This window comes from Bombina bombina, chromosome 5 (assembly GCF_027579735.1).
Source record: "Bombina bombina isolate aBomBom1 chromosome 5, aBomBom1.pri, whole genome shotgun sequence".
NCBI lineage: Eukaryota > Metazoa > Chordata > Amphibia > Anura > Bombinatoridae > Bombina > Bombina bombina.
This window is the reverse complement of record NC_069503.1, coordinates 120,104,933-120,131,826: the sequence shown is the minus strand read 5'-3', so window position 1 is coordinate 120,131,826 and position 26,894 is coordinate 120,104,933. Positions and strand designations below refer to the sequence as shown.

Sequence of the window (26,894 nt, the reverse complement as noted above, 5' to 3'; positions counted from 1 at the left end):
TAACCCCTAAACCTAACCCTAAGTCTAACCCTAACACCCTTAACTTCAATATAATTAAAATAAATCTAAATAAAAATTACTATCATTAACTAAATAATTCCTATTTAAAACTAAAAACTTACCTGTAAAATAAACCCTAAACTAGATACAATATAACTAATAATTACATTGTATCTAGCTTAGGTTTTATTTTTGTTTCACAGCTAAGTTTGTATTTATTTTAACTAGGTAGCTAGTTAGTAAATAGTTATTAACTATTTACTAGCTACCTAGTTAAAATAAATACAAATTTACCTGTAAAATAAAACCTAACCTGTCTTACACTAACACCTAACATTACACTACAATTAAATAAATTACATTAATTAAATACAACTAACTAAATTACAAAAAAAATAAACACTAAATTACACAAAATAAAAAAAGAAATTATCAAATATTTAAACTAATTACAGCTAATCTAATAGCCCTATCAAAATGAAAAAGCCCCCCCCCCCCCAAATAAAAAAACCCTAGCCTAAACTAAACTGCCAATAGCCCTTAAAAGGCCAATCGGAATTCAAGGGACGCCATCTTGGATGACGTCATTTAAAGGAAACTTCATTCTTGAAGAGCCATCGAAAGAAGAGGATGCTCCGTGCCGGATGTCTTGAAGATGGAGCCGCTCCGCGTCGGAAGGATGAATATAGAAGATGCCGTCTGGATGAAGACTTCTGCCCGCCTGGAGGATGACTTCTTGCTGCTTGGATGAAGAATTCTCCCAGCTTCGTTGAGGACTTCTGCCCACTTGGATGAAGACTTCTCCCGGCTTGATGAGGATGGATGTCCGGTCTTCAAAAACTATAAGTGGATCTTCGGGGGTCAGTGTTAGGTTTTTTTAAGGGTTTATTGGGTGGGTTTTATTTAGAATAAGTTTATTAGTTATTTAGTGTTAGTGATGTGGGAGACCAGAGGTTTAGGGGTTAATAACTTTAGTATAGGGGCAGCGACGACATTGGGGGCGGCAGATTAGGGGTTAATAAGTGTAGGTAGGTAGCAGCGATGTCGGGGGTGGCAGATTAGGGGTTAATAAGTGTGGGTAGGTGTCTGCGATGTTGGGGTGGCAGATTAGGGGTTAAAAAGTGTAGATAGGTGGCGGCGATGTCGGGGCGGCAGATTAGGGGTTAATAAGTGTAATGTAGGTGGCAGCAATGTTAGGGGCGGCAGATTAGGGGTTAATAAGTGTAATGTAGGTGTCACAATGTCAGGGGCAGCAGATTAGGGGTGTTTAGACTCTGGGTTTATGTTAGGGTGTTAGGTGTAAACATAACTTTTATTTCCCCATAGGAATCAATGGGGCTGCATTACAGAGCTTTACGCTCCTTTACTGCAGGTGTTAGGCTTTTTTTTAGCCGGCTCTCCCCATTGATGTCTTTGGGGAAATCGTGCACAAGCACGTAAAACCAACTCAAAGCAGCACTGGTATTTGTGTGCGTTATGGAGCTCAACGCTGCCATATTGCATGCTAACGCCGGGTTTTTGCAAACCGGTAACAGCAGCTCTATTAAAGGTGAGTGGTGGAAATAACTTGCAAGTTATTACCGAGCATCTCATAACGTAAAACTCGTAATCTGGGCGTGTGTGTCATTCAGTGAGAGCACAGTACTGATCAGATTCTCAAAGGAGGAAGGTCACAGAGAACTTACATCAATTCTATCAGCTGGTAATTATATAAAGATCTAAACATTACCTCTCTATATAGTAAGTTGTCTTTATTCTTTCCTATGGTTCATACAGGTTTTCTACTTATTAGATAGACAGAGTTTTATAAAACTGTACTGGATTCATTTGCAGAATTTCTTCAATTTTTCTCATTACTTTAGAGACAGTTTTCAGCTTTATATTTACTTACTGTGTTTAATATTGCTATTATTATTAGTATTATTTTATAATTATATTATTTATTTCTTAAACCTGAAAAATGTATGAACTTGCTGGTAACTCCATGGAAGAACTTTATTAGAAAAAAAACAAAATACAGACACTAAAATAATAATAATAGAGTCGGCTAATGCATATTGGTTCTCTTATTCATAGACTAGTGCATGCACCAATAACACTTTATTTCAAGGCATAAACACACCTATTAATATCTAGTGCTGTTAATAATAATTTAGGAAAAAAACGAATGAATATCACGAGAGGATAATATTTTTTTGTTCTTGGACAAAGATATATATTTTAGATAAGGTATAGTGTGATATACACATTACAAGAGCTGTAGACTCAGATAGAGCATGAAACTTTAAGCAACTTTCTAATTTACTCCTATTATCAAATTTTCTTTATTCTCTTGGTATCTTTATTTGAAAAGCAAGAATGTAAGTTTAGATGCCGGCCCATTTTTGGTGAACAACCTGGGTTGTCCTTGCTGATTGGTGGATAAATTCATCCACCAATAAAAAAAATGCTGTCCAGAGTTCTATACCTAAAAAACTTAGATGCCTTCTTTTTCAAATAAAGATAGCAAGAGAACAAAGAAAAATTGATAATAGGAGTAAATTAGAAAGTTGCTTAAAATTGCATGCTCTATCTGAATCATGAAATATTTTTTTGGGTTTAGTGTCTCTTTAATACAAAATATACAAACACTCTAAGCTGACATAGGTCTATTCTCATTGGTAGGATTCAGCATCCTGTTTCACTCAGCAAGTATTGTTCCTCCTATAGTTTTTACAGTTAAAGGGACATTTAACAGTAAATGCAATTCATGCACTTTTCTTTATTTATGGGTGTAACCATTTTGAACTTAGTTTATGAGGTTGAGAGAAGACAGAAGTCCATCAATTTCAACCAATACATATCTGATTCACAATAAAGAAGTTGCCAGGTGATCTTACATTAAAGGGATAGTTTAGTCAAAATTAAACTTTCAGGATTCAGATAGAGCATGCAATTTTAAACAACTTATTATTTTTTAATATTGTCAACATTTATTTGTTCTCTTGGTACCTTTATTTAAAAGCTGGAACGTAAGCTGGGAGTTGGCCCATTTTTTGGTTCAGCACCTGGGTAGTGCTTGCTGAATTGTGTCTAAATGTAGCCATCCAATCAGCAAGCACTACCAAGGTGCTGAACCAAAAATGTGCTTGCTCCCAAGCTTACATTCCATCTTTTTTTAAAGATACCAACAGAACAAATAAAAAAGAATAATAGGAATAAATAAGAAAGTTGCCTAAAATGGAATGCTCTATCTGAATCATGAAAGTTTTATTTTGACTAGACTGTCCCTTTAAATAATTAGTAAGCTGACTCATATCCCTGAATTTTGTTTCTATCTAGAAATGTATTTAAGACATTTTCACTACCTCCTTAGGCCAGATGTGCCACAATCTGATTACTTTTACAGAGTAAAATGTTTATGTTTCCTCGTGCCTTAAATTAGAACCTCTTATGATGAACAATTTCCTTCAAATAAACAGAGCTTCTGCCAGTTCTGTATTTTATCCTTAAATATCCTATTATATAAAAGGCCAAGTGTGTTTGTCTGAAGCTGTCATGCACAGTAGAGACAGCACAAGGACAAACACCCCTGGCCTTACCTGACAATCCATGCTGTTTGCTGTGAAAGTGGACATGGCCGGTGCGGTCGGGGGCATGGTCGGGTGTGGCAGGGGCATGGCCGGGCGTGGTTGGTGTGACAGAGAGGAGAGAGAAATAGAAAGAGACGGGGAGAGACAAAAAGAGATAGGAGAGAGAGAGCAAAAAAAAGGAGAGACAGAGCAAAAGAAATGGGGGAGAGAGGGGGTAGAGAGAGAGCAAAAGAGAGGGATGGAGAGAAAGAGTAAAAGAGAGGGATGGAGAGAGAGAGCAAAAAAAAGGAGAGACAGAGCAAAAGAGAGGGGGAGAGAGCGCAAAAGAACGGGGGGAGAGTGCAAAAGAGAGGGGGGAGAGAGAGAGAGCGCAAAAGAGAGGGGATAGAGAGAGCGCAAAAGAGAGGGGGAGAGAGAGAGCGCAAAGGAGAGAGAGTGAACGCAAAAGAGAGGGCGTTAAAGAGAAGGGGAGAGAGAGCAAAAGTGAGGGGGAGAGAGAGCAAAAGAAAGGGGGAGAGAGAGAGCAAAAGAGAGGGGGGAGAGAAAGCAAAAGAGAGGGGGAGAGAGGGAGCAAAAGAGAGGGGGGAGAGAGCAAAAGAGAGGTGGAGCGAGAGTGCAAATGAGAGGGGGAAAGAGCACAAAAGAGAGGGGGAGAGAGCACAAAAGAGAGGGGGAGAGAGAGCAAAAGAGAGGGAGAGAGCAAAAAGACAGGGGGAAGAGAGAGAGAGCAAAAGAGGTGTGGAGCGAGAGAGAGCGCAAAAGAGAGGGGGAGAGAGTGCAAAAGAGAGGGGGGAGAGAGAGCAAGGGGTCGGACTGCTGTACTGCAAAAAATGACCCGTGTGAACGGGCTTTAGGACTAGTATTTTTATAAAGAAATTATATGTCCTCTCCAGCATCATTTTCCTAGAGAAAAAAAGACACAGCTTAGCTAACCTTTCCTCATAGTCTAAATCCTCCATTTCCCATAATAGTTTGTGGCCCTTATTTTAACTTTTTATAATTCTGCATTATCCTTCTTTGGAATTGGTTCCCAAAACTGCCCTACATAGTCAAGGTGAGGTCTTACCAGGCTTTTCATGCTTACATCTATGTGTATGAAGGAGAATTGCTGCACGTGTGCAAACACATCAGCACTGGAATAAAGTGATCAGTAGATTGTAACACAGTGGCACCCATGACTAGAGGGAGATGGAGAATAACCTAATATTCTATACAATGTATTTAGTGTTCAACCAGTGTCCCTTTAACACAATGTAGTTTGTACAAGAACGTGTCATATTGTGTTTTAATGATAACTTAGATAACAATATTTTTTTCCTACATCACTGAAAAACGAGTATTTATATCTGTAAATTTGGTATAATCTTAGGGACAGTAAAAACCCTGAGACTGTTACATAAAATATTTAGTTATGTGTAATGAAACAACTTTAGAATATATTTTCATTATTTATTTTGCCCCTTTTTCTTGACTTTAGTGCCCCATGGTAAAATAAAATAATGGGCTGAATGTGGAAGGCAGTGCTAAACTGAGTGTAATGGTGCTGCTGCTATAATCATGTATTGTATACACACTGGGCAGTATAGGCAGACTCACTGTATAAAGTACTCCTGTGCTATTCTAGGGTGTAGCATCTCAATAGCAGACTCCCTGCTCACTCCATGTATGATCTGTCTCCTCTTTTTAAGAAAATTCCTCCAGTCCTTTCATGTGACTGTGGCTCTGGTCTACCTTATTTGCTTCTTTGGATATCCCAGGAGCTGACATTTTTGGTACTATGTCCTAAATAAATATGCAGAGAATAACTGAGTGAGCAAGCTTATTCTCTTCATAACCCTGCTACATATCTGTCATTAATTATATATTGGATAACAACTGCAAAACAATTCAGTTTATAGTAAATTTATGACACTGGCTAGCTTAGTTGTCTAGTTGCCAGATTGACTCCTCCAAATAAGGCAAATAGTGGATGAAATTTGACTATTGAAAATCTGTTGCAGCAAAAATTATGGTACTTAGTATAAAAAAAATAATACTTGACTGATATATTATTCTATAGAAGCACAACAAAAATATCTTGAAATTACAAGGTGTTTACTGTCCCTTTAAATTCAGCTTTTATTTAATTTATGTTATTTTTTCTACATACACATTAGGACGTCTGGTTTTCTGGTACAACTGCTACTGTTACTAAGGTTCAAAAACATCTTCCAGCCTCGTCTGAGAAGTTCAGCCTATTGCCAGCATGGATTCGCGGTTGTTTGGTGAGTGAGCAGATATTGTTCTGGCTATGAGTTCTACAAAGAGAAAATATATCTGGGGTTATAAAGCCACACACAAACATTCCTAAAATATAATATAATGATTTTACACAATCTATAAATTGCTTGTGACTTTGATTCAAAATAACAATATATATATATACAGTAAATGTATAAAGTACCATTGTTCTCAAGTACCTGCTTATTTAAAAAGGCTGAGCCTGCAGAAAGAGCATATACGCTCTTCCTATTTCTCTCTACACAACAGCTAATACTTAGATCTACTACTGGCATTTTTATTATAAGTGGTGGCTTCAAAGAGCAAAATGACTATTTCAACTAAAAGAATAAACTTTAACAAGCCGTTTTCAATATTTTTTATACTATGCAACTAAGTTGCACATTTAGTTTTTGTGCTACATTAGGCACTGCTGCTTTTTAAAATCCCCCTATTAATTTTAGCTCATATTTATCTCATGTATCTCTCAGTGATGGAGACATGAAACACTTGAAGATGCCAAGAACCACACTAAATAAACCATTGTTTTGCAAGCAAAAAATAAATAAATACAACTTTGGGGAGTGTGGGAATTTGAATGTATCATACCCCCTGAATTCTGCTACCCTAGACACAAGACACGCTGTTTTAAGCCAAAATATGTCCCTGATACAGCTGGAATACCAAGTTATTGGTAGTCATTAAGGCAGAAATATTTCATTACAATGCCCCTTTAAGAAAACTACATACACAGACAGACAGAAATCTATTGGCACCATGAAATCTCTCACAGTTATTTTAAAACTAATCCACACAATCTCTTCATAATATGGTGACACGATAAAAAGTGTTCCTAGAGATGAATAGGCTTAAAGGGACAGTCTACACCAGAATATTTATTGTTTTAAAAGATAGATAATCCCTTTATTACCCATTCCCTAGTTTTGCATAACTAACACAGCTATATAAATACATGTTTTACCTCTGTGATTACCTTGTATCTAAGCCTCTGCAGACTACCCCCTTATATCAGTTATTTTGACAGACTTGCATTTTAGCCAATCAGTGCTGGCTCCTAGGAACTCCATGTGCATGAGCACAGTGTTATCTATATGAAACACATGAACTAACACCCTCTACCGGTGAAAAACTGTCAAAATGCCCTGAGATGAGAGGCGGCCTTCAAGGGTTTAGACATTAGCATATGAACCTCCTAGGTTTAGCTTTCAACTAAGAATACCAAGGGAACAAAGCAAAATTTGTGATAGATGTAAATTTGAAAATTGATTAAAATTGCATGCCCTATCTGAATAATGAAAGTTTGTTTTGGACTAGACTGTCTCTTTAAGTAAGATTCAGCTCACTGTCTAATGCTCTATTAATTACACATCAGGACATAATTTATGCATTTTTTTCCGAATTAATTGTTTACACTGAGATCCCAGTTAGTGACAACATGTGCAAGACTTGGAGTGCTACAACTATCATGCAGAGCAAACCAGTTAAAGGGATAGTCTACTTGAATTTTTTTTAATGTTAAGATAGATAATCCCTTTATTACCCATTCCCCAGTTTTGCACAACCAACACATTTATATTAATATAACTTTTACCTCTGTGATTACCTTGTATCTAAGCCTCTGCAGACTGCCACCTTATTTCAGTTCTTTTTGACAGACTTGCATTTTAGCCAGTCAGTGCTGACTTATTAATAACTCTACTGGAGTGAGCACACTGTCATCTGTATGACACGCATTAACTAGCATAGTCCAACTGTGAAGCACTGTCAAAATGCACTGAGATAAAATTCAATGGTTTAGAAATCAGTTTAATCTTACCTAGGTTTAGCTTTTAAAAAAGAATAGCAAGAGAACAAAGCAAATTTGATAATTAAAGTAAATTGGAAAGGTTTTTTTTAAAATTGCATGCCCTATCTAAATCATAATTTTTTCATTTTTAATTAACTATTGCTTTAAAGATGTGTTTGGGTTTTAGTGGAAAACGTTACTTATTATAGTAAACAAGCCCATGGTCTACAGTTTTTTTTTTCTCTAGGCTTTTGAAATTTGTAAATAAAAAAATAACATTCTGTGAATACAATTATAAATCACAATCTGAGGAAGAATTGTTGTGATGTACAGAAACCTCACTATAAGATTCAATAACATTGCAAAATTAGGTATTTTCTATACTGAATATATTTTGTAAGACATAGTTTGATTTTCATAATGTTACTCACAGATTAAATTAATTCTATTTTCTGATCTTTGTAGAGCAAAATGTAAATGGTTCACATCCAGACTGGAGCTCAAGAGGGAATTACTGGAGTCTCCAAATACCTAATGTACAGGAAACTAAATAATCATTCCAAACACAGGATACATCTCAGAAGTTGCAAAATGACGGTGAATTATCAGAACATGGACAGCAAGCAGCACTAATAGACTTTCTGTGTGACAAACCATTCAACAAAACTTCAAGACTTGGTACAAACCATTCACTTGTTCTGAGTGTACAGAAAAGCATAGTCTTCAATCACATGAAATAAATCACACAGGGGAGAAACCGTTCCACTGTGAGACTTGTGGTGAAAGTTTTTCTAATAGGAAGGAACTTAGTCGTCAGGTCTTTCACACAGAGGTGAAAGCTCACACATGTACAGAATGTGGTAAAAGCTTCACACAAAAGCAAAATCTCATTTCACATCACAGAATTCACTCTGGAGAGACTCCTTATGTATGTACAGAATGTGGTAAAAACTTTAAAGAAAAAGATTATTTAGTGTCTCACCAAATGACTCATACAGGAGAGAAACCATATACGTGTACAGTGTGTGGCAAAGGTTTCACAGGAAAAGGGCAGCTCAAAACTCACAAGAGGATTCACACTGGGGAGAAACCTCATACATGTAAGGAATGTTGAAAAGCTTCACTCAAAGAGAAAATCTTTTAAGTCACCAAATGATCCAAACAGGGGAGAAACCATTCAAATGTACAGAATGTGGGAAAAGCATTTTACGAAAAGGAGACCTTGTATCTCATCATAGAACTCAAACTGCAGAGAAGCCTTTTACATGTACAGATTGTAGGAAGAATTTTAGACAAATGGCCAGCTTCCTATATCACCAGAAAAGTTACACAGGGGAGAAACATTTCACTTGTAGAGAATGTAGGAAAAGCTTTATACGAAAAAGTGAGCTTAGTTCACATAATAGGATCCATACAGGGGGGGAACCTTTTCCATATAGTGAATGCGGGAAGAGTTTTAGACTAAGGAGTCACTTTCTATCTCATCAAAATATCCACAAACGAGAGAAACTTTACACTTCTATGTAATGTGGAAAATAGTTTACAAATTGATTAACTCTTTTTTTTTTATCAACCCATAAGATAGATAATAGATTTATGAAAATATATCTGAATATAATATTCAAAACCTTTTAAACACTTTGATATAAAACAGTGTTCTACCAATTTACCAGCAATACAAAAATTAATCTCTAAAACTATCCAATTTTAAACACTAGAACAATTATAGTTTACACTTTGCATGCTAGATTTGTCTGTATATTACAAACTACAAAATTCAAGAAATGCAAACTTGATTGTAATGATTAACTCATTCTTATTTAAGGGGCACCTTTTCCAAATATGTTTGCTTACAAATAAAAATATTGCTTGAAAAGTTTAGAAATGTACTTAATAAATTTGTATATTACAGTGATGAGTGGATTTTATAAAATTGACCACAGAGTTTTAAAACATGATTGGAAATGAATAAGAAACAAATACTCTCTTGTTTAACCCTTTGATTGCTAACTACAGGTCTGAGCCATCGCAAATTGTCCCAGTCAGGTGCTGAAGACGGCTTAGAGTTGTCGCTAGCACTCACACACCTTGAAGGCAGTCTGGGGGCTCTCACTGACTCCTATAGTGTAGGCATCACCTGGGCTTCACGTTTCTCACTTTGACGTCACACGCAATGACGTCACAATGACCAATATAGGGAAATGGGGACATGCTGCTTAGAAGCCTGTATCTCAGGCATCTAATTAGCTACAGAGCTCCAAAACTCACTGTTGGAAAGGTAATCACATAACCTTTCCTAAAGTATAAGTCTTGGGGATCTGGAACAAAAATGAAAAAAGTGAAAAATTAATATATATATATATATATATATTTAAAAAAAAAAAGCTCAAATCCAGCTTAGTACCCAGGTTGGAAATGACTTAGCACTCAAAGGGTTAAAATATGTTTTTTTTTAACTTTTAAATTGAATTAGTGTAAATCTGTTGTTTGTCTATAACTCAAACTGAACTAAAATATTAAAACAATTCTCCAGTTCTCTGTTAGTTCTTTGGAAAATAACAAGCTCTTCAGGTCAAGTCCTGAAATTTAGAACATATTTTTTGACCTCTCATGTAAGATAACTTTATATTGTGGTTGAAATTACTTATTAGAGAATTCTGAATGCTTTGTTTGTCTTTATTTTCTACTTTTAGGACTTATAATATCATACATATTTTAATTTAGGAAATTTTTATTCATAACTGTTCAATGTTGAATTGTTGTAGAGTGTTATAAACTTAAAAAAATGGCTAAAAAGTAGATATGTGTGATTTGTTTCGGATCGATTCGGAAATTCGTCCGGATTCGTTAAATTCGGAGATTCGGATCGATTCGAATTTCCGAATTGAAATAGTGCCGAATCTCCGAATAAATCTGAATTAGTTCAGATTTATTAGGTAGATTCGGATGGCCATGGATTACACTAGTATTGTACATTATATTAGGTTATATCACTCTGCTATGGGTTACACCTAATATACAGTACATAATACTAGTCTAATACACAGCATATCCCACCTAACACATACCAAAATTCTGAATTTCTGAACCGAGCCGAATCGAACCAAATTCAGCCGAATTTATTCAAATCCTAATGAATCCGAAATGAATCCAAAACAAATTCATTCAAATTTTTCCGAATTCGAATCGATCCGAACCGAAATTTGAAAAAATCTGAATCGATCTGAACCGAAACTAATTTTTCGATCATGCACAAGTCTAGTAAAAAGCATTTAACCAGATTAAATAAACAAATCTATGGTTCTATACATGTACAAGTTGTAGAATTATAATAGAGATATTTTTTATTCAAAAAAATATGTAATAAAAAAATTTGAAAAAAAACCATTTATTGAGACAGCAATCAAACATTACAATAATAATATAACTATAAGCTACAACACTCCACAGCATGAACTTTAGAAAATATGACAATATTAACATTAGATAGTCAACTAATAAGCTCACTACAAACTTACATTTCAATAAAAGGTCAAAATGGTTCAAGTCCATTTCTTATTTAATAAGTTAAGTAGCTAGTTACGCCTTTCAGATATAGTACCAGATAAGAGGTCTCTTCATCTGAGTATTCATAAAGACAAGAGGAATTGCCAATACCATCAACCTATCTTTAATAAAATTTAACCCCAGCTACAAAAAGTCTGTTAGAAGTAAAAAAAAACAACAACTTACAGGTAGCCCTCAGTTTACGCTGGGGTTAGGTTCCAGAAGGAATGGTTGTAAATCGAAACCATTGTAAATTGAAACCCAGTTTATAATGTAAGTCAATGGGAAGTGAGGGAGATAGGTTCCAGGCTCCTCTCAAAATTGTAATAAGTAACACCTAATACCTTATTTTTAAAGCTTTGAAATGAAGACTTTAAATGCTAAACAGCATTATAAACCTAATAAAATAATCACACAACACAGAATATATAATTAAACTAATTAAATGAACAAAAACATTTGCTAAACAGCATTATAAACCTAATAAAATAATCACACAACACAGACTTCACTTGCAATTTTTTGCAAACAGTTCTTTTTATGCATTCCAATCTGAACTGATTTATAGACAGGAAGATCTTGTTCCTTTGAAATCTGCTCTATAGCTCAGGTCTGGTTAAACTGATTAATTTCAGCTTGCTTGGCTTTGCTGCAACACAAGCGGACAGCTCCACCTACTGGCTATTTTAATAAATGCACTGCTTCTCAATGCTTTTCAATAGCAGTCACATGACTGGAAAAAAAGGTTGTTATTCTGAAACGGTGTAAATTGAACCGTTGTAAAACGAGGGCCACCTGTATTGGACATAAGTTCTATTGTGTACACATTTTACATGTTTATTATTATTATTATTATTATTACTTTACTTAGCTCATAGATATTAAAGGATAAAAAAAGGGTTAGGGCTAAAGTTACATTTGGAGTTATGGCTATGGTTAGGGATTAGGTTAGAGATAGTGAGTTTTTTAAATAACATTTAGGGTTTAAGGATCAAAATTAAAGCCAAAGTTAAACTCCCATAGATCAGATGGAGCATGTAATTCTAAATTACTTTTCAACAAAATTCTATTATCAAATTGACTTCATTCTCCTGTTATCCTTTTTTGGGGATTAGTGTCTACACATGTGTCTCTTGTCACTGGCTCACTAGATGTGTTTGCCTAGGTGTAATTAGTATATTTCTGCTCTAGAGATACATTTAAGTATGGGTTTATCCTTTTTACAGTGGTTAAACACATAGGGCCCATTATCTAATATTTGTCAGGTGGAACATGAGGAACATCACCAACACTTACAAAGGCTGTCAGAATGTTAATATTTATTTGCTTTTTCTACGTATCATTCTTTGCGTACAGGCAAAGATAAAATGTGATGACACATTTGTGGATACATAAACTGTAGAGGTAAGATATGGATGACTACATCTTCTGTAACTTCAGCCCTTTTAAATTGGTTGTGTTTTTTAATGATTGAGGTAATGTATGCAATTTTAAGACACTATTACATTTTAATTCACTTCAATTTTCAAATTGACATTGCTCTTGTGGTATCCTTTTTTAAAAGAATATGTACATATCCACCACTACTGGGAGCTAGGTAGGGATTTGTGGCTACGCACACATGTTTCTTGTCATTGGTTTACCAGATATGCTCAGCTTGCTACCAGTAGTGCATTGATGTAGAGCTTATTTTAAATGAGGGGTCAATCACAATATACCGGACATTTCTAAAAAGTAATAAGTGCGGCCATGTTGGACCTTCATTTCTCTTATGTGATTTTTCTGCTGAGGACAATTAGGGACAAATAAATAAAGTGACCAAACAATGGATTTTTAACATTGAGTAAATTCCTTTTAATATTGTTATATTCAGTTTCAAGATAACCTTAATTTATATATATATATATATATATATATATATATATATATATATATATATATATATATGTATTCTTCAACAAACTACAAGAGGAGAACAAAATTCCTAAGGCCCTGTATAGATAGGGAATCAAGCACTCTTTTTTTTATAAAAATAGCTCAAAGTGTAGCTAAATTAAACAAATGGAATGAATCTCTGACCAGTACAATCACAGAGAACAAAAAATAATTTATTAATAGTACAGAAAGAAGTAAATCCTAACTGTCCAAACATAGTAATAGGCCAGTTGTGCGCTGGCCTCGGGTATATGTTAGCAACACAAAGTAAAGTATGTTGAACAAACAATAAAGTACATGTGGCCAATTAAAACCCTGAAGATGTGCACATTATAATCATAATATTAGCAAAAATACAATCCAAAGACACCTAGTACACTGCTACACCCAAGCTGTGCACGGTACCCAAGTCAATACAAGGGATAATTACCGGACAGGTACATTTTTAGGGATCTAAGTAGTGATAGGTGCTTTGTAAAGATTTCAGGAACAACAATAATCGCAGTATAGCAACAATTACAAAGAATTACATACAAGTACGAAGAATAGCTATTGCAATGGTTATTAGCAATAAGATAGATAGTGGAACATAGTAATATATCCTCCATAATGAATTGCCTCAGTACATCAGTTACATAGAGACACAGCAGTTTACATAGAGATGCCTGCATATATTGAGATAAAATTCTCACAAGAGTGTATTGCTGGAGAAAACAACCAAATCACACCAAAGCTGCATGCGTGTTAGTAAAGCATAGTACGTCTTATTGCTGAAGATGTTGTGTGAAAACAGCAAACAAGCCAAATGAGCAGTGGGAGTCAGTCCAGGCTAACCCCCCATATTGCATGTGAAAGCAGCTATATTCCTATGTTAAGCCGTAAGCATGCACTTATCTGATCCTGGAGGTGTCCACAATTGAGGTCCGCTGTTTGTTACCGGTTGCCTCCTAAAATACTGCCTTGTAATTGAGTCCCATGAAACAGTTTGCTAAGCCAGTTGAATGCTACACGCTGAGACTGCAGCGTTGTAGGACTGCGTACTTACTTCCTGGTTGGTCACATGTGCGTCCGTGATCCAATGCCTACGATCCTGATCGTTTCACCCACAATGCCAAATGATAGACGGGCTTCCTCAGGGCGGATGGATCTTAGCCCTGCTGGGAGGGAATATATCCACAAAGACTCCTCCCAGTTTTAACCAATTATGTACCTTAATCTTGATGCTAAACAATGTGTAACATACATACCAAACCTAACTATTTCTAAAGAAGAAGGAAGTAAATAGCAAAAAATTGATGAGACATAATAAGTCAAATTAGTTAATGACGTTCACAATTACAAACAAATAAAAAAAAATAATAAAAAAAATCAAAAAATAAATGAAAAACAAAAGATAAGCAAAAGAATGAAATAAGTAGTCTTTTATTAAGATTAAAAATAGAAACTCAGGGAGCAAGTAGTGATGTTAGAAAGCTATTCACTTTAATAACATCCAAATACTCTAATATACATGAATATTATAATAGAAAGGGGCTTTTTAAGATGAAACTAGCCATATCCAACTTTTCATTAAGACCAACTGGCGAAAGAGTGTTCAAAGTAAATATCCACTTACACTATTTTTGGAGCAGACATTTATCGTTGTCCCCCCCTCTTCCATGCACAATACCTTTGTCTATACCTGTAAAGCGTAGACAACCTGGGTTGCTGTTATGTACAGCTTGGTAATGTCTCGCAATGCTGCTAGATTGTATTTTACCTTTTATATAATCCCTGTGTTCCTTTATACGATCTTTAAAGATACGTTTCGTTTTGCCCACGTAGAACGCCGGGCAAGAACACTCCAGGAGATACACAACCCCCTCCGTATTGCAATTGAAGAAGTAATTAATCTGAAAAGATTTTTTACTATTGCCAGAAAATGTCTTGGTCCTTTTCATAAAATCACAGGTCACGCACTTTCCACAAGGAAAGTTGCCATTAGGGATGTGCTTCTTAAGCCAATTTCCTTCTTTTTCTGTGGGTTTAAATTGTCTCGAGACCAGGTTATCTTTGAAATTTTTTGCTCATTTTGCTGTAAGGCTGGGATAAGTCCCAACTTCTTCAGCAATGTTGCCATCACTTAAAAGGATTGGCCAATGCTTATTAAGAACTGACTTAATGGTTTGCCAATGACAATTATAAGTCGTGGTTAATCGTATTACTGACTTTGTTTGTTTAGTCCTCTTAAACAGGAGATCATCTCTATCAATTTTTCTTGCGTGAATCATAGCTTTTTTAATCTTACGCCGTGAATAGCCACGTTCAAGAAACCTGTCTTGCATGAGCTTTCCATGTTCCTCAAATTTCTCTTTCGATGAGCAATTGCGGCGTAGCCGAAGAAATTGACCTTTAGGAATTCCTCCTATAAGGTGTCGGGGATGGTGACTGCTTGCCATTAACAGGCTATTAGTAGCCGTAGCCTTTCTAAAATTTTCAGTGACCAACATATTGTTCACATTTTTGACCTTAATGTCAATAAAATCAATCTCAGATTTACTAAAGTGCATAGTAAGTCGTATATTTAGATCATTTTGGTTTAAACTATTGACAAACTGCAATAATTCAACTTGATCACCCTCCCAAATGAGGAATACATCGTCCACATATCTCAGCCAGAAATTGACATGTTTAGTGAACAAATCCTGTTGATAGACTGAATCCATCTCCCATTTGCCTAAATGTAAACAGGTGTATGTGGGGGCACATGTGGCCCCCATGGCTGTTCCTCTCAATTGCTTGTAAATTCTGTTATTAAACATGAAAACATTATTGTTGAGAATGAATCTTAGAAGGTCAACAATGAGCTTGGTGTGTTTGGAAAATTTTGTACCTCTGCTTGACAGGAAACTTTCACAGGCTTTTTTTTTGTACTGAGGCAATTCATTATGGAGGATATATTACTGTGTTCCACTATCTATCTTATTGCTAATAACCATTGCAATAGTTATTCTTCATACTTGTATGTAACTCACTATCTATCTTATTGCTAATAACCATTGCAATAGCTATTCTTCATACTTGTATGTAATTCTTTGTAATTGTTGCTATACTGCCATTATTGTTGTTCCTGAAATCTTTACAAAGCACCTATCACTACTTAGATCCCTAAAAATTTACCTGTCCGGTAATTATCCCTTGTATTGACTTGGGTACCGTGCACAGCTTGGGTGTAGCAGTGTACTAGGTGTCTTTGGATTGTATTTTTGCCAATATTATGATTATGATGTGCACATCTTCAGGGTTTTAATTGGCCACATGTACTTTATTGTTTGTTCAACATACTTTACTTTGTGTTGCTAACATATACCCAAGGCCAGCGCACAACTGGCCTATTGCTATGTTTGGACAGTTAGGATTTACTTCTTTCTGTACTATTAATAAATTATTTTTTTGTTCTCTGTGATTGTACTGGTCAGAGATTCATTCCATTTGTTTAATTTAGCTACACTTTTGAGCTATTTTTATAAAAAAGAGTGCTTGATTCCCTATCTATACAGGACCTTAGGAAATTTTTGATGGTCCTTGATCTCCTCTTTTAGTTTGTTGAAGAATCATTTTTTATAGGGTCTGCACCACATTAAAATTATAATTTAACATAACATTAATGTTTTCTAAATTTTGATGATTTTTTCTATGGAAAAAGACACATTTATAGTAGCCATTTGTCCTGTACCCTTTTTGTTTTTTTATATATATATATGTATATCTATATAAATGAAGGGTCAATCACAATATACCGACAGCAAAAGGGTACTTTTCATTTTGATACAATAGAGGGTTTCCACTATTTCTTTGAACCTTGAATGCATTCTCGGCTCGCCAGTTAAAGCACTATTTGTAAAATGGAACTGACATTTCTCTGTGATCACATTTCATTGTCTCAATGCTTTTCAAAAAGTTTTCAAGACCATTTTACACTTATTGAATTTGACACCTTAAGGCACTTGATAAAGCCCAAGAATGGTCTTTTTGACGTATTTGCAAATATTACAAGGCGATTTGGAATAATTGTATTGTGTTGAACATGTGCAACACACTCTGAAATAGCCACAGACAAGATTTTAGAGGGGATTTGTATTCATTAAAACTCTATTCATTGCTATTGTTGTCTGCCTGCAGGGAACAGGGCACACGTTTACATATGTATATTTGTATATATATATGTATGTGATATCCTGTATAAAAAGCAATACATATTTGAGCTATGGTGGAGATAAAAGCCTGAGATTAAAATCCTCCATTTCATTATGAAATTAAGGATTTGAATCTCATAATTTTATCTCCACCATAACTCAAATGAGTATAGCCTTTTCTCTGGAAATGAGCTTCAACAAGCAGCAAATGAAGCCTATCTTCTGCTGATTAGAGTTAATAAATGTGAAACAACTATCTAGAAGTGTTTTATTTTTCTTTCTGTACCTACCCCATAAATGGGGAATAGTTGTAGTTGAACATAGTATTGGAAGGAAAAATCATGAGATATTCTATATCTAATTTGTATATCTTACACAGAGTTCTCTGGTGGATTGGTAACAATGTATAATGAGTACTTCTAAGGAAAAGCAAGTGGGGATACTTGCCTAATTTGCCAATTTTTCTATTAAATAATTTAATCACTCTATAAATCCTATATATCTAAGGAGATCTTCAGGAAAAGTAAGATTAGGGCCCAACATCTAGAAATTGCGTATAACAATCTCTTTCTGTAAATGTTTGTTTCTAATTCATTATTTTTGTGATTGTCACTTTCAGTGCAGGCATCTTCATAACTTGGTTTCAAACAGGATTGTGCATTGGGGATTGGGATTTCAACAAGAACCTATTGTAACCTGAGCCTGTAACAACCCAACAGCTAGGTATCCTCTTTGTATTTAATTATTGCTTTGCAATGTCAGATGGTGGGGTACTGAAGATGCTAGGAGAGTTTGTAGCAGTAGACTATGGTCAAGTAGCCTGGTACCTGTAACAGGCATGCAACAAAGGTATAAAATCAACAATTAGAAAGAGAAGTCAGGCAAGGTTAAAGACATGATCACACAGAGAAGTTCTAAATCATAAAAAACAGAGTAGTAAGATCCAGGCCAAAGAAGTTAGCAACAAAGTTCATAAGAGCAACATAGAATTCAGCACACCCAGGAAGTCCTATAAATGGGCAGAGAATACAGGAAAGGCTGAAGCTGATCTTTCACAGGGAACCTTCAAAAACCCTTTCTTCCACCTCGGGTCTGAGCAGAAAACCTTAAAAGAGAAGGTCAACAATAGTGGAACATACTCACTAGGATACATGAAGAAATTGAAAATGTTATTCAAAAAATGTCGGAGAAAACAATGGTAGTAAAATTCCAGCTTTAATAAAATCCAATAAAAGATCAAAATATATATTAAAAAGCTCAACCGGTGCTATTTCCAAGAGCAGTTGTAGAGCATTTTTGCTACAATATTACAACAGTTCAGATTCATGGTTTAAAGGGACAGTCAACACCAGAATTTTTGTTGCTTTAAAAGAGAGATAATCCCTTTATTACATATTCCCCAGTTTTGCATAACCAACACAGTTATATGAATATACTTTTTACCTCTATGATTACCTTGTATATAAGCCTCTGCAGACTGCCCCCTTATTTCTGTTCTTTTGAAAGTCTTACATTTTAGCCAATCAGTGCTCACTTCTTGGTAAATACACGTGCATGAGCTCAATGTTATCTATATGAAACACATAAACTAACGCCCTCTAGTGGTGAAATACTGTCGAAATGCATTTAGATTAGAGGCGGCCTTCAAGGTCTAATAAATTAGCATATGAAACTCCTAGGTTTAGCTTTCAACTAAGGATACCAACAGAACAAAGAAAAATTAGTGATAAAAGTAAATTACAAAGTTCTTTAAAATTACATGCCCTATTTGAATCATGAAAGTTTTTTTTTTGGACTTGACTGTCCCTTTAAAGCGTCAAAACTATTAAAATCTAGTTTTAGAAGATGAGATACATCCTTGTCATAGAAACCTAAAGTCTTCTTCATTTCAGATGCATTTCTCGCTATGCCAGAAAACAATTCTTTTAAATTAAAAATTGTAAATATTGAAAAAAAAATCAATAGTTTTAAAATATTAAAAGTGTAAATATAATTATTAAGCAAACATGCCCAGAATACACATCAAACCTATATACAAATGCCAATCATATTGTTTATCAATTATCAGGATGGTTTTGCATTACAATAGGTTTAATCACACATCTAGATTACACACGTAAATTAGTATTTTCTTACACATGAAACAAAAAGGTTAATTTAAAAGAACCGTAAAATAATCTTAACCACTTCCATACGCATGATGGGAATGGGTTGTCATGCAAATTGCTGCATGTGAGCGCATGAGAACCCTTTGCGTCATGAAGGTAAATCCCTGATCACAGTTCAGGATTGACAATTCCCCTGCACTACAGGCCGATGGTTGGTGGCATAGTATTTAGCACTCCCAGAACTACATGGTGTTTTGTTGATGTCACCATTAATGTGCAGGGTGACATCACAGGGGGCAGGACACCAATATGACAGTCACGTATGGGAGATGGATGGCTGAAAAAAATAAATATATAATCTGTGTGTTTTTTAAGTTAAAAAGACAAAGGGAGATAGTATTCCTTCCTGTGTGTGAATATATGTTGCCTCTGTTGATGTATGCTCAAGCAGATCTTTAGTAATTTGAAATCTCTTAAAAGATTACCACTATTATTTTCACTGCAAAACTGGCCTGAGAGAAAATAGACTGGTATAGCAAACTTTGGCCTCGCTTCCATTGAGTTGTAATTCAGTTTGTGTGCACTTGCAAACCGTTAAATATGCTGTCGAAAGCAATATCGTTTAACGACTGTTTCCAATGCCGCGTTATACCTCAATATCGGCAGCTGGACTCCGGCTGCCGAAAAAATCTTTGCGTCCCATAGAAAGTAATGGAAGCCGTTAATCGCTAAATTATACCAGGTTTCCAATGAAAGCGCAAACCGTTAATACACTGTCGGAGGCTGTCGATACATTGAGAAATATTACCCCCAGCTCAACTAGGTGTAAAGGAGGAAAAAAGAGCTTTTTGAGGCCTGTTTCTCATTGAAATTGCAAATCACAAAAAAATTATGAGTGTTTCAATGTACAAATAACATTATATATGCTACATTTATTGGTCCTATGTATAGGAATATTTGCACCCATGTTGTCATAGAAATTTCAATATGTATGTGCATATAAAAATATATGCAAGCACCACAATTATGGAACGACCTCCCGCACACTTTCAAACCTTCCCCATGCCTAATATCCTTTAAGAGATCCCTCTCTACATATCTCAAAACAGAATGCACCTGTCATTATTGATTATATATTTCCTACCGGTTCTATGTTAAATTTTTGTGCATATATCGTGTATTATTATTGTTTTTTATTTTATTGTACCTACTGGGGGGTAGTTATCAAGCCGTCTACTTTTCTGCCTTCGCCGGCCCAATACGCCTGCCTAAGCTCGCCTACCTTCGCCGCCGCGGACCTTGAATACGTTCGCCTAAGTTATCAAAAAAAGCTGTCAAAAAGCCGCGGGGCGATGAGCAGCGGACTGTGAGAGTTATCACTCATCTGATCTCGCTGCCCTTCGGCTTTTTCCCAGCTTTATTGCTAGCCTGTCACTAAGCACTCACACTAAACTACACTGTTCTATCCCTATACCGGCGCCCCTGGAGCCCCCCGCAACTAAATAAAGTTACTAACCCCTAAACCGCCGCTCCTAGACCCTGCCGCAACTCTTATAAATGTATTAACCCCTAAACCGCCGCTCCTAGACCCTGCCGCAACTCTTATAAATGTATTAACCCCTAAATCACCGCTCCTAGACCCTGCCGCAACTCTTATAAATGTATTAACCCCTAAACCGCCGCTCCCAGACACCGCTGCCACCAACATTATACCTAGTAACCCCTATCCTGCCCCCCCTACACCGTCGCCCTCTATAATAAAGTTATTAACCCCTCTCCTGCTGATACCGCACCTCTCCGCAACTAAATAAATAGTTTAACCCCTAAACCGCCGCTCCCTGAACCCGCCGCAACCTATATTAAACCTATTAACCCCTATCCTGCCCCCCCTACACCTTCGCCACCTATAATAAATTTATTAACCCCTATCCTGCCCCCCACTACGCCGCTGCCACTGTAATAAAATTATTAACCCCTAAACCTAAGTCTAACCCTAACGCCCCCCTAACTTAAATATTAATTAAATAAATCTAAATAATATTTTTATTATTAACTAAATTAATCCTATTTAAAACTAAATACTTACCTATAAAATAAACCCTAATATAGCTACAATATAAATAATAATTATATTCTAGCTATCTTAGGATTTATTTTTATTTTACAGGTACCTTTCAATTTATTTTAACTAGGTACAATAGCTATTAAATAGTTATTAACTATTTAATAGCTTACCTAGCTAAAATAAACTGAAATTTACCTGTAAAATAAATCCTAACCTAAGTTACAATTACACCTAACACTACACTATACTTTAATAAATTATTCCTATTTAAAACTAAATACTTACCTGTAAAATAAACCCTAATATAGCTACAATATAAATAATAATTATATTGTAGCTATCTTAGTATTTATATTTATTTTACAGGTAACTTTGTATTTATTTTAGCTAGTTTGAATAGTTATTAAATAGTTATTAACTATTTAATAACTACCTAGCTAAAAGAAATACAAAATTACCTGTAAAATAAATCCTAACCTAAGTTACAATTAAACCTAATACTACACTATCATTAAATTAATTAAATAAATTACCTACAAATAACTACAATTAAATACAATTACATAAACTAACTAAAGTACAAAAAATAAAAAAAGCTAAGTTACAAAAAATAAAAAAATAAGTTAAAAACATTTTAAAAATATTACAACAATTTTAAGCTACTTACACCTAATCTAAGCCCCCTAATAAAATAACAACCCCCCCAAAATAAAAAAATGCCCTACCCTATTCTAAATTAAATAAAGTTCAAAGCTCTTTTACCTTACCAGCCCTTAAAAGGGCCATTTGTGGGGGCATGCCCCCAAAAGTTCAGCTCTTTTGCCTGTAAAAGAAAAATACAACCCCCCCAACATTAAAACCCACCACCCACATACCCCTAATCTAACCCAAACCCCCCTTACAAAAACCTAACACTAATCCCCTGAAGATCATCCTACCTTGTCTTCACCCAGCCGAGCAGCGATGGAACCGAAGTGGACATCCGGAGCGGAAGAAGTTAATCCTCCAAGCGGCGCTGAAGAAATCTTCCATCCGATGAAGTCATCATCCAGGCGGTGCTGAAGAAGTCTTTGATCCGGCCGATGTCATCTTCCAAGAGGCGCTGAAGAGGTCTTCTATCCGGGCGATGTCATCTTCCAAGCCGGCTCTTGAATCTTCCTCCCGCTGATGCGTAACCTCCTTCTTCACCGACGGACTACGACGAATGAAGGCTCCTTTAAGGGACGTCATCCAAGATGGCGTCCCCTCAATTCCGATTGGCTGATAGGATTCTATCAGCCAATCGGAATTAAGATAGGAAAAATCTGATCGGAACAGCCAATAGAATGCGAGCTCAATCTGATTGGCTGATTCCATCAGCCAATCAGATTTTTCCTACCTTAATTCTGATTGGCTGATAGAATCCTATCAGCCAATCGGAATTGAGGGGACGCCATAGGGACGGGTTCAGGGAGCGGCGGTTTAGGAGGTAATAATTTTATTTAGTTGCGGCGGTGTAGGGGGGGACAGATTAGTGGTGTTTAGACTCGTTAGGGTGTTAGGTGCAGACAGCTCCCATAGAAATCAATGGGATGTCTGTCAGCAGCGAACTTGTACTTTCGCTATGGTCAGACTCCCATTGATTCCTATGGGATCCGCCGCCTCCAGGGGTGGCGGTTTGAAAACCAGGTACGCTGGGCCGTAAAAGTGCCGAGCGTACCTGCTAGTCATTTGATAACTAGCAAAAGTAGTGAGAATGTGCCGCACTTGTGTGCGGAACATCTGGAGTGACGTAAGAATCGATCTGTGTCGGACTGAGTCCGGCGGATCGAAGCTTACGTCACAAAATTCTACTTTTGCCGGTCTCGAACCTTTGATAACTAAGGCGAATCAGCCTCGCCACAAATATGCTGCGGAATTCCAGCGTATTTGAGGTTGACGGCTTGATAACTACCCCCCACTGTGTCAATGCAATGTTTTGTGTACCCAGGACGTACTTGAAAACGAGAGAAATCTCAATGTATCCTTCCTGGTAAAATATTTTATAAATAAATAAAATATCTACCAATTCAAAATGAAACCTTTGCCCAGGGATGCTATATATAATCTCAATACATATAGAAATATAATTTTATCTAATAATAATCTTCTCCTACATGTATATATGTATGATAATTGTATATATATATTTGACCTATATAAATCATATAATTTTAATAATTACTTTTAACTGTTATGATAAAGGCTGATATATTTAAATAGAAAAATATAATAATTACATTCAGTGTCTTTGAATTTCCGATATGTAACTACATATATGTTGAAATTATAGTTCATATCAAAAATAAAAGTCATGAGTAAGTATATACTTTCAAACTGTTCATTAAATTAAGGATTAGATGAGATGAAGATAAGCCCCCCCATGTTATTCATTGCAATCACCAGTTTCACATATGTTAACAAGCAACACACAGCTATAAAAAAAACACCACACCAAGCCTAACCTCAGAACAGATATTTCAAAATGCAGGGTGAGAGAGAAGCTGACAATGCTGAAGTTGGACAGCGTAGGCCTGACATCCCCAGAGTGAGGCTGGATATAGAAACCCTGAATGAGCAGCAGATGGTTGAAAGTTTCAGGCTCAACAGGGAGAAAATATATCAGTTATATGCCCTGTTGCAAGACAGGCTGGAAAGCCAGGGCTATTCAAGCAGGGCTGTCCCTGGAATGACCAAACTACTAGCGGCACTTCATTTTTTGGCTTCTGGATCCTTTCAGGTGACAGGGGGCATTGTAACTGGGGTGCATAAGTCCACTCTTTCTAAGCATCTTTCAAAAGTTATTGATGGACTTTATAATTGCAGAAAATTTATTTTTTCCCCACATCACCCAGAGGTTGGCGTGATGTTAAGAGGGACTTTTTTCTTTTAGGTGGCATACCCATTGTCCTTGGGGCCATTGACTGCACTCATATTGCCCTAAGACCCCCTGTGCGCAGGGAGATAATATTTAGAAATCGGAAACACTTCCACTCCTTAAATGTGCAGATTATATGTGATGCAAACATGCGTATATTAAATGTCGTGGCAGGGTTCCCAAGAAGTAGCCATGATGCCTACATCCTCAGGAATTCTGGTGTGTGGAGATTGTTTGAGACAAATCAAATGCCTGAAGGACATCTCCTCGGTAAGTGTTTATGTATATATTATGATGCCTTCATGTGTTCAATATTTTGACATTTTATTGTTTCATTGCTTTATAATCCTTTATGTATGTGTCTAAGGGGGTGAAATTGATTAAATAAATAAATTGTTAATCATTTAAAAGATATATATTAACTATGTCATAGTAAGACATATGCATAACATTATTTTATGTCATACATTGCTTTATTGAAAGATGTGTGTTTATCTATCTATCTATCTATCTATCTATCTATCTATATATATATATATATATATATATATATATATATATATATATATATATATATATATATATATATATATATATACTGTATATCTATGCATTCATATTTCAGCCGATTCTGCATATCCTCTTAAAAAATGGATTTGGACACCATTGAAAGAGAACCAGGTTGTTGGGCCTGCTGAATTAAGGTAAAATATATATTTATTTTTTGCTCTTGTGTGTCAGAAATATTGATTGTGCCTTGCAAAATGCTCACTATAATCTGTAGAAAAGTAGGACCAGTACACACTTCATAGGAATGTCCCTTTAAATCACTCTTGGGTGAATGTAGGTGCAAACCTGGAGGACCTCCTTTTCCAAAGTCCCAGTAAATGTAATGAAATAGAACACACAGGTAGCACTCTATGTGGAGCAACAGCACCTTTATTGAGCAACGTTTCGGGGCTCCTGCCCCTTTATTAAGCTATATATCTGTGTTTGTGCACATACATGTGTTGCTTGATTATCTCGTGTGTGTGTGTATATATCACTATCACAGACATAACAATGTTGTACTGAGTGCCTTTAAAGGGACAGTCAAAATACAAATCATCTATTATCAGTGAAGCATTTATAAATCTCTCTGCTTGAATATAAATATATTTATATATATAAAAAGGTTTAAAGATTTATAAGATCAAACCAGGAATGTAGTTAGCTCATTAGTATTTGATTTGTCTTCACATTATATATTATAATCATATTTCTTGTTCTTTTAATACAGATATAATGAAGCACATATCCGAACACGTGCTATAATAGAACGACTGTTTGGTGTTCTAAAAATGCGCTTTCGCTGCCTGGACAGATCAGGGGGGGATCTCCAATTCAGTCCGGAAAAAGCTATAAAAATCATAGTGGCATGTTGCTGTCTACACAACATGGCACAGGAGCATGGGATGTTGAACGACTTACTTCCAACACCACAGCCCCCAGGTGAAATCTTTGAGCATGATGTAATTAATCATCCCCAACCCCTCAATGCCCATTTGGAGAGATCTGCAACTATTCAAGATTTCTTTTCAGGTATTTTTATAGTATTGTAATGAGACCTTTTAGTTATTTATGATTATGTTTTTTAATAATACACATTTGTTTCTTTTAATGTTTTACAGATTGAAGATTCTCAGAAATGGAATAGCACTCCCCTCCCTCTCTCCTCATCCCCATATTTACCACATTTTCCCTAAATAAATGTGTACTTTACTCAAATATAGTCATGGTGAATGTTCCTTTATTTCCAGCTATGTACTAATCAATGCATTCATCTTATGATTTATGTATAACATAATTATCTAAAATATAATTTTAATTATATTCCAAATATTACTTTGTTCTCTTGGTATAATTATTTAAAGAGCAGCTATGCACTCCTGGTTAATAAAAATGAGTACATGGATGAACCAATGACAGACAGGATATATACTGTATGTTGGCAACAATAAACAGCTCCAACATAGGTTCTATGCTGCTCCTGATCTTACCTAAATAAAACTATAATCAAAGGATACTAAGAATATTAAGCAATATAAAGAATATAAATATATTAGATTTGCTTGTAAATATATATGTTTTAGCAAAATAATGGAATTTATGTCACTTTAAAAAAAAAAAAAGGAAGAGTGTGTTCCCAATAAAACATTAATGAACCAGATAAATCATTCAATTCCAATCAACTTACTTATGTACTCATAATCAATTTTTTTTTTATGTTTCTTATTTCAAGCATGTATTTAAGTTTAGGAGCCATTCCATTTAATGTTCATCACCTGTGGTGCACTTGCTGATTGTTGCCTACATTTAGACAACAATCATCAAGCGCTCCCCATGTGCAGATTCAAAATGGGTAGATTCCTAAGCTAACATTCCTGTTTTAGTAAATTACAGATGATAATGAAGTTAAATAGATTATAGGATTACATATTTAAGTATATAAATACTGCATGCTCTAATTCATGAGTTTTATTTTGAATAGG

At 35.5% G+C, this 26,894-nt stretch overlaps 1 protein-coding gene across 1 annotated transcript; it reads left to right on the top strand.

Annotated features, from left to right (window-relative positions):
• Nucleotides 1-24,993: 24,993 nt before the first annotated feature.
• Nucleotides 24,994-26,130, top strand: LOC128660057 (putative nuclease HARBI1). The gene is made up of 3 exons (XM_053713654.1): nt 24,994-25,067; nt 25,643-25,944; nt 26,034-26,130. Exons 2-3 carry the CDS (start codon nt 25,704-25,706, stop codon nt 26,036-26,038), a joined length of 246 nt encoding a protein of 81 aa, XP_053569629.1. The 5' UTR covers nt 24,994-25,067; nt 25,643-25,703; the 3' UTR covers nt 26,039-26,130.
• The last annotated feature ends 764 nt before the right edge of the window (nt 26,131-26,894 follow it).

Bases quoted from the DNA above. Each gene is read 5' to 3' on its own strand.
- LOC128660057 (XM_053713654.1), top strand. From the start codon at position 25,704: ATGCGCTTTCGCTGCCTGGACAGATCAGGGGGGGATCTCCAATTCAGT.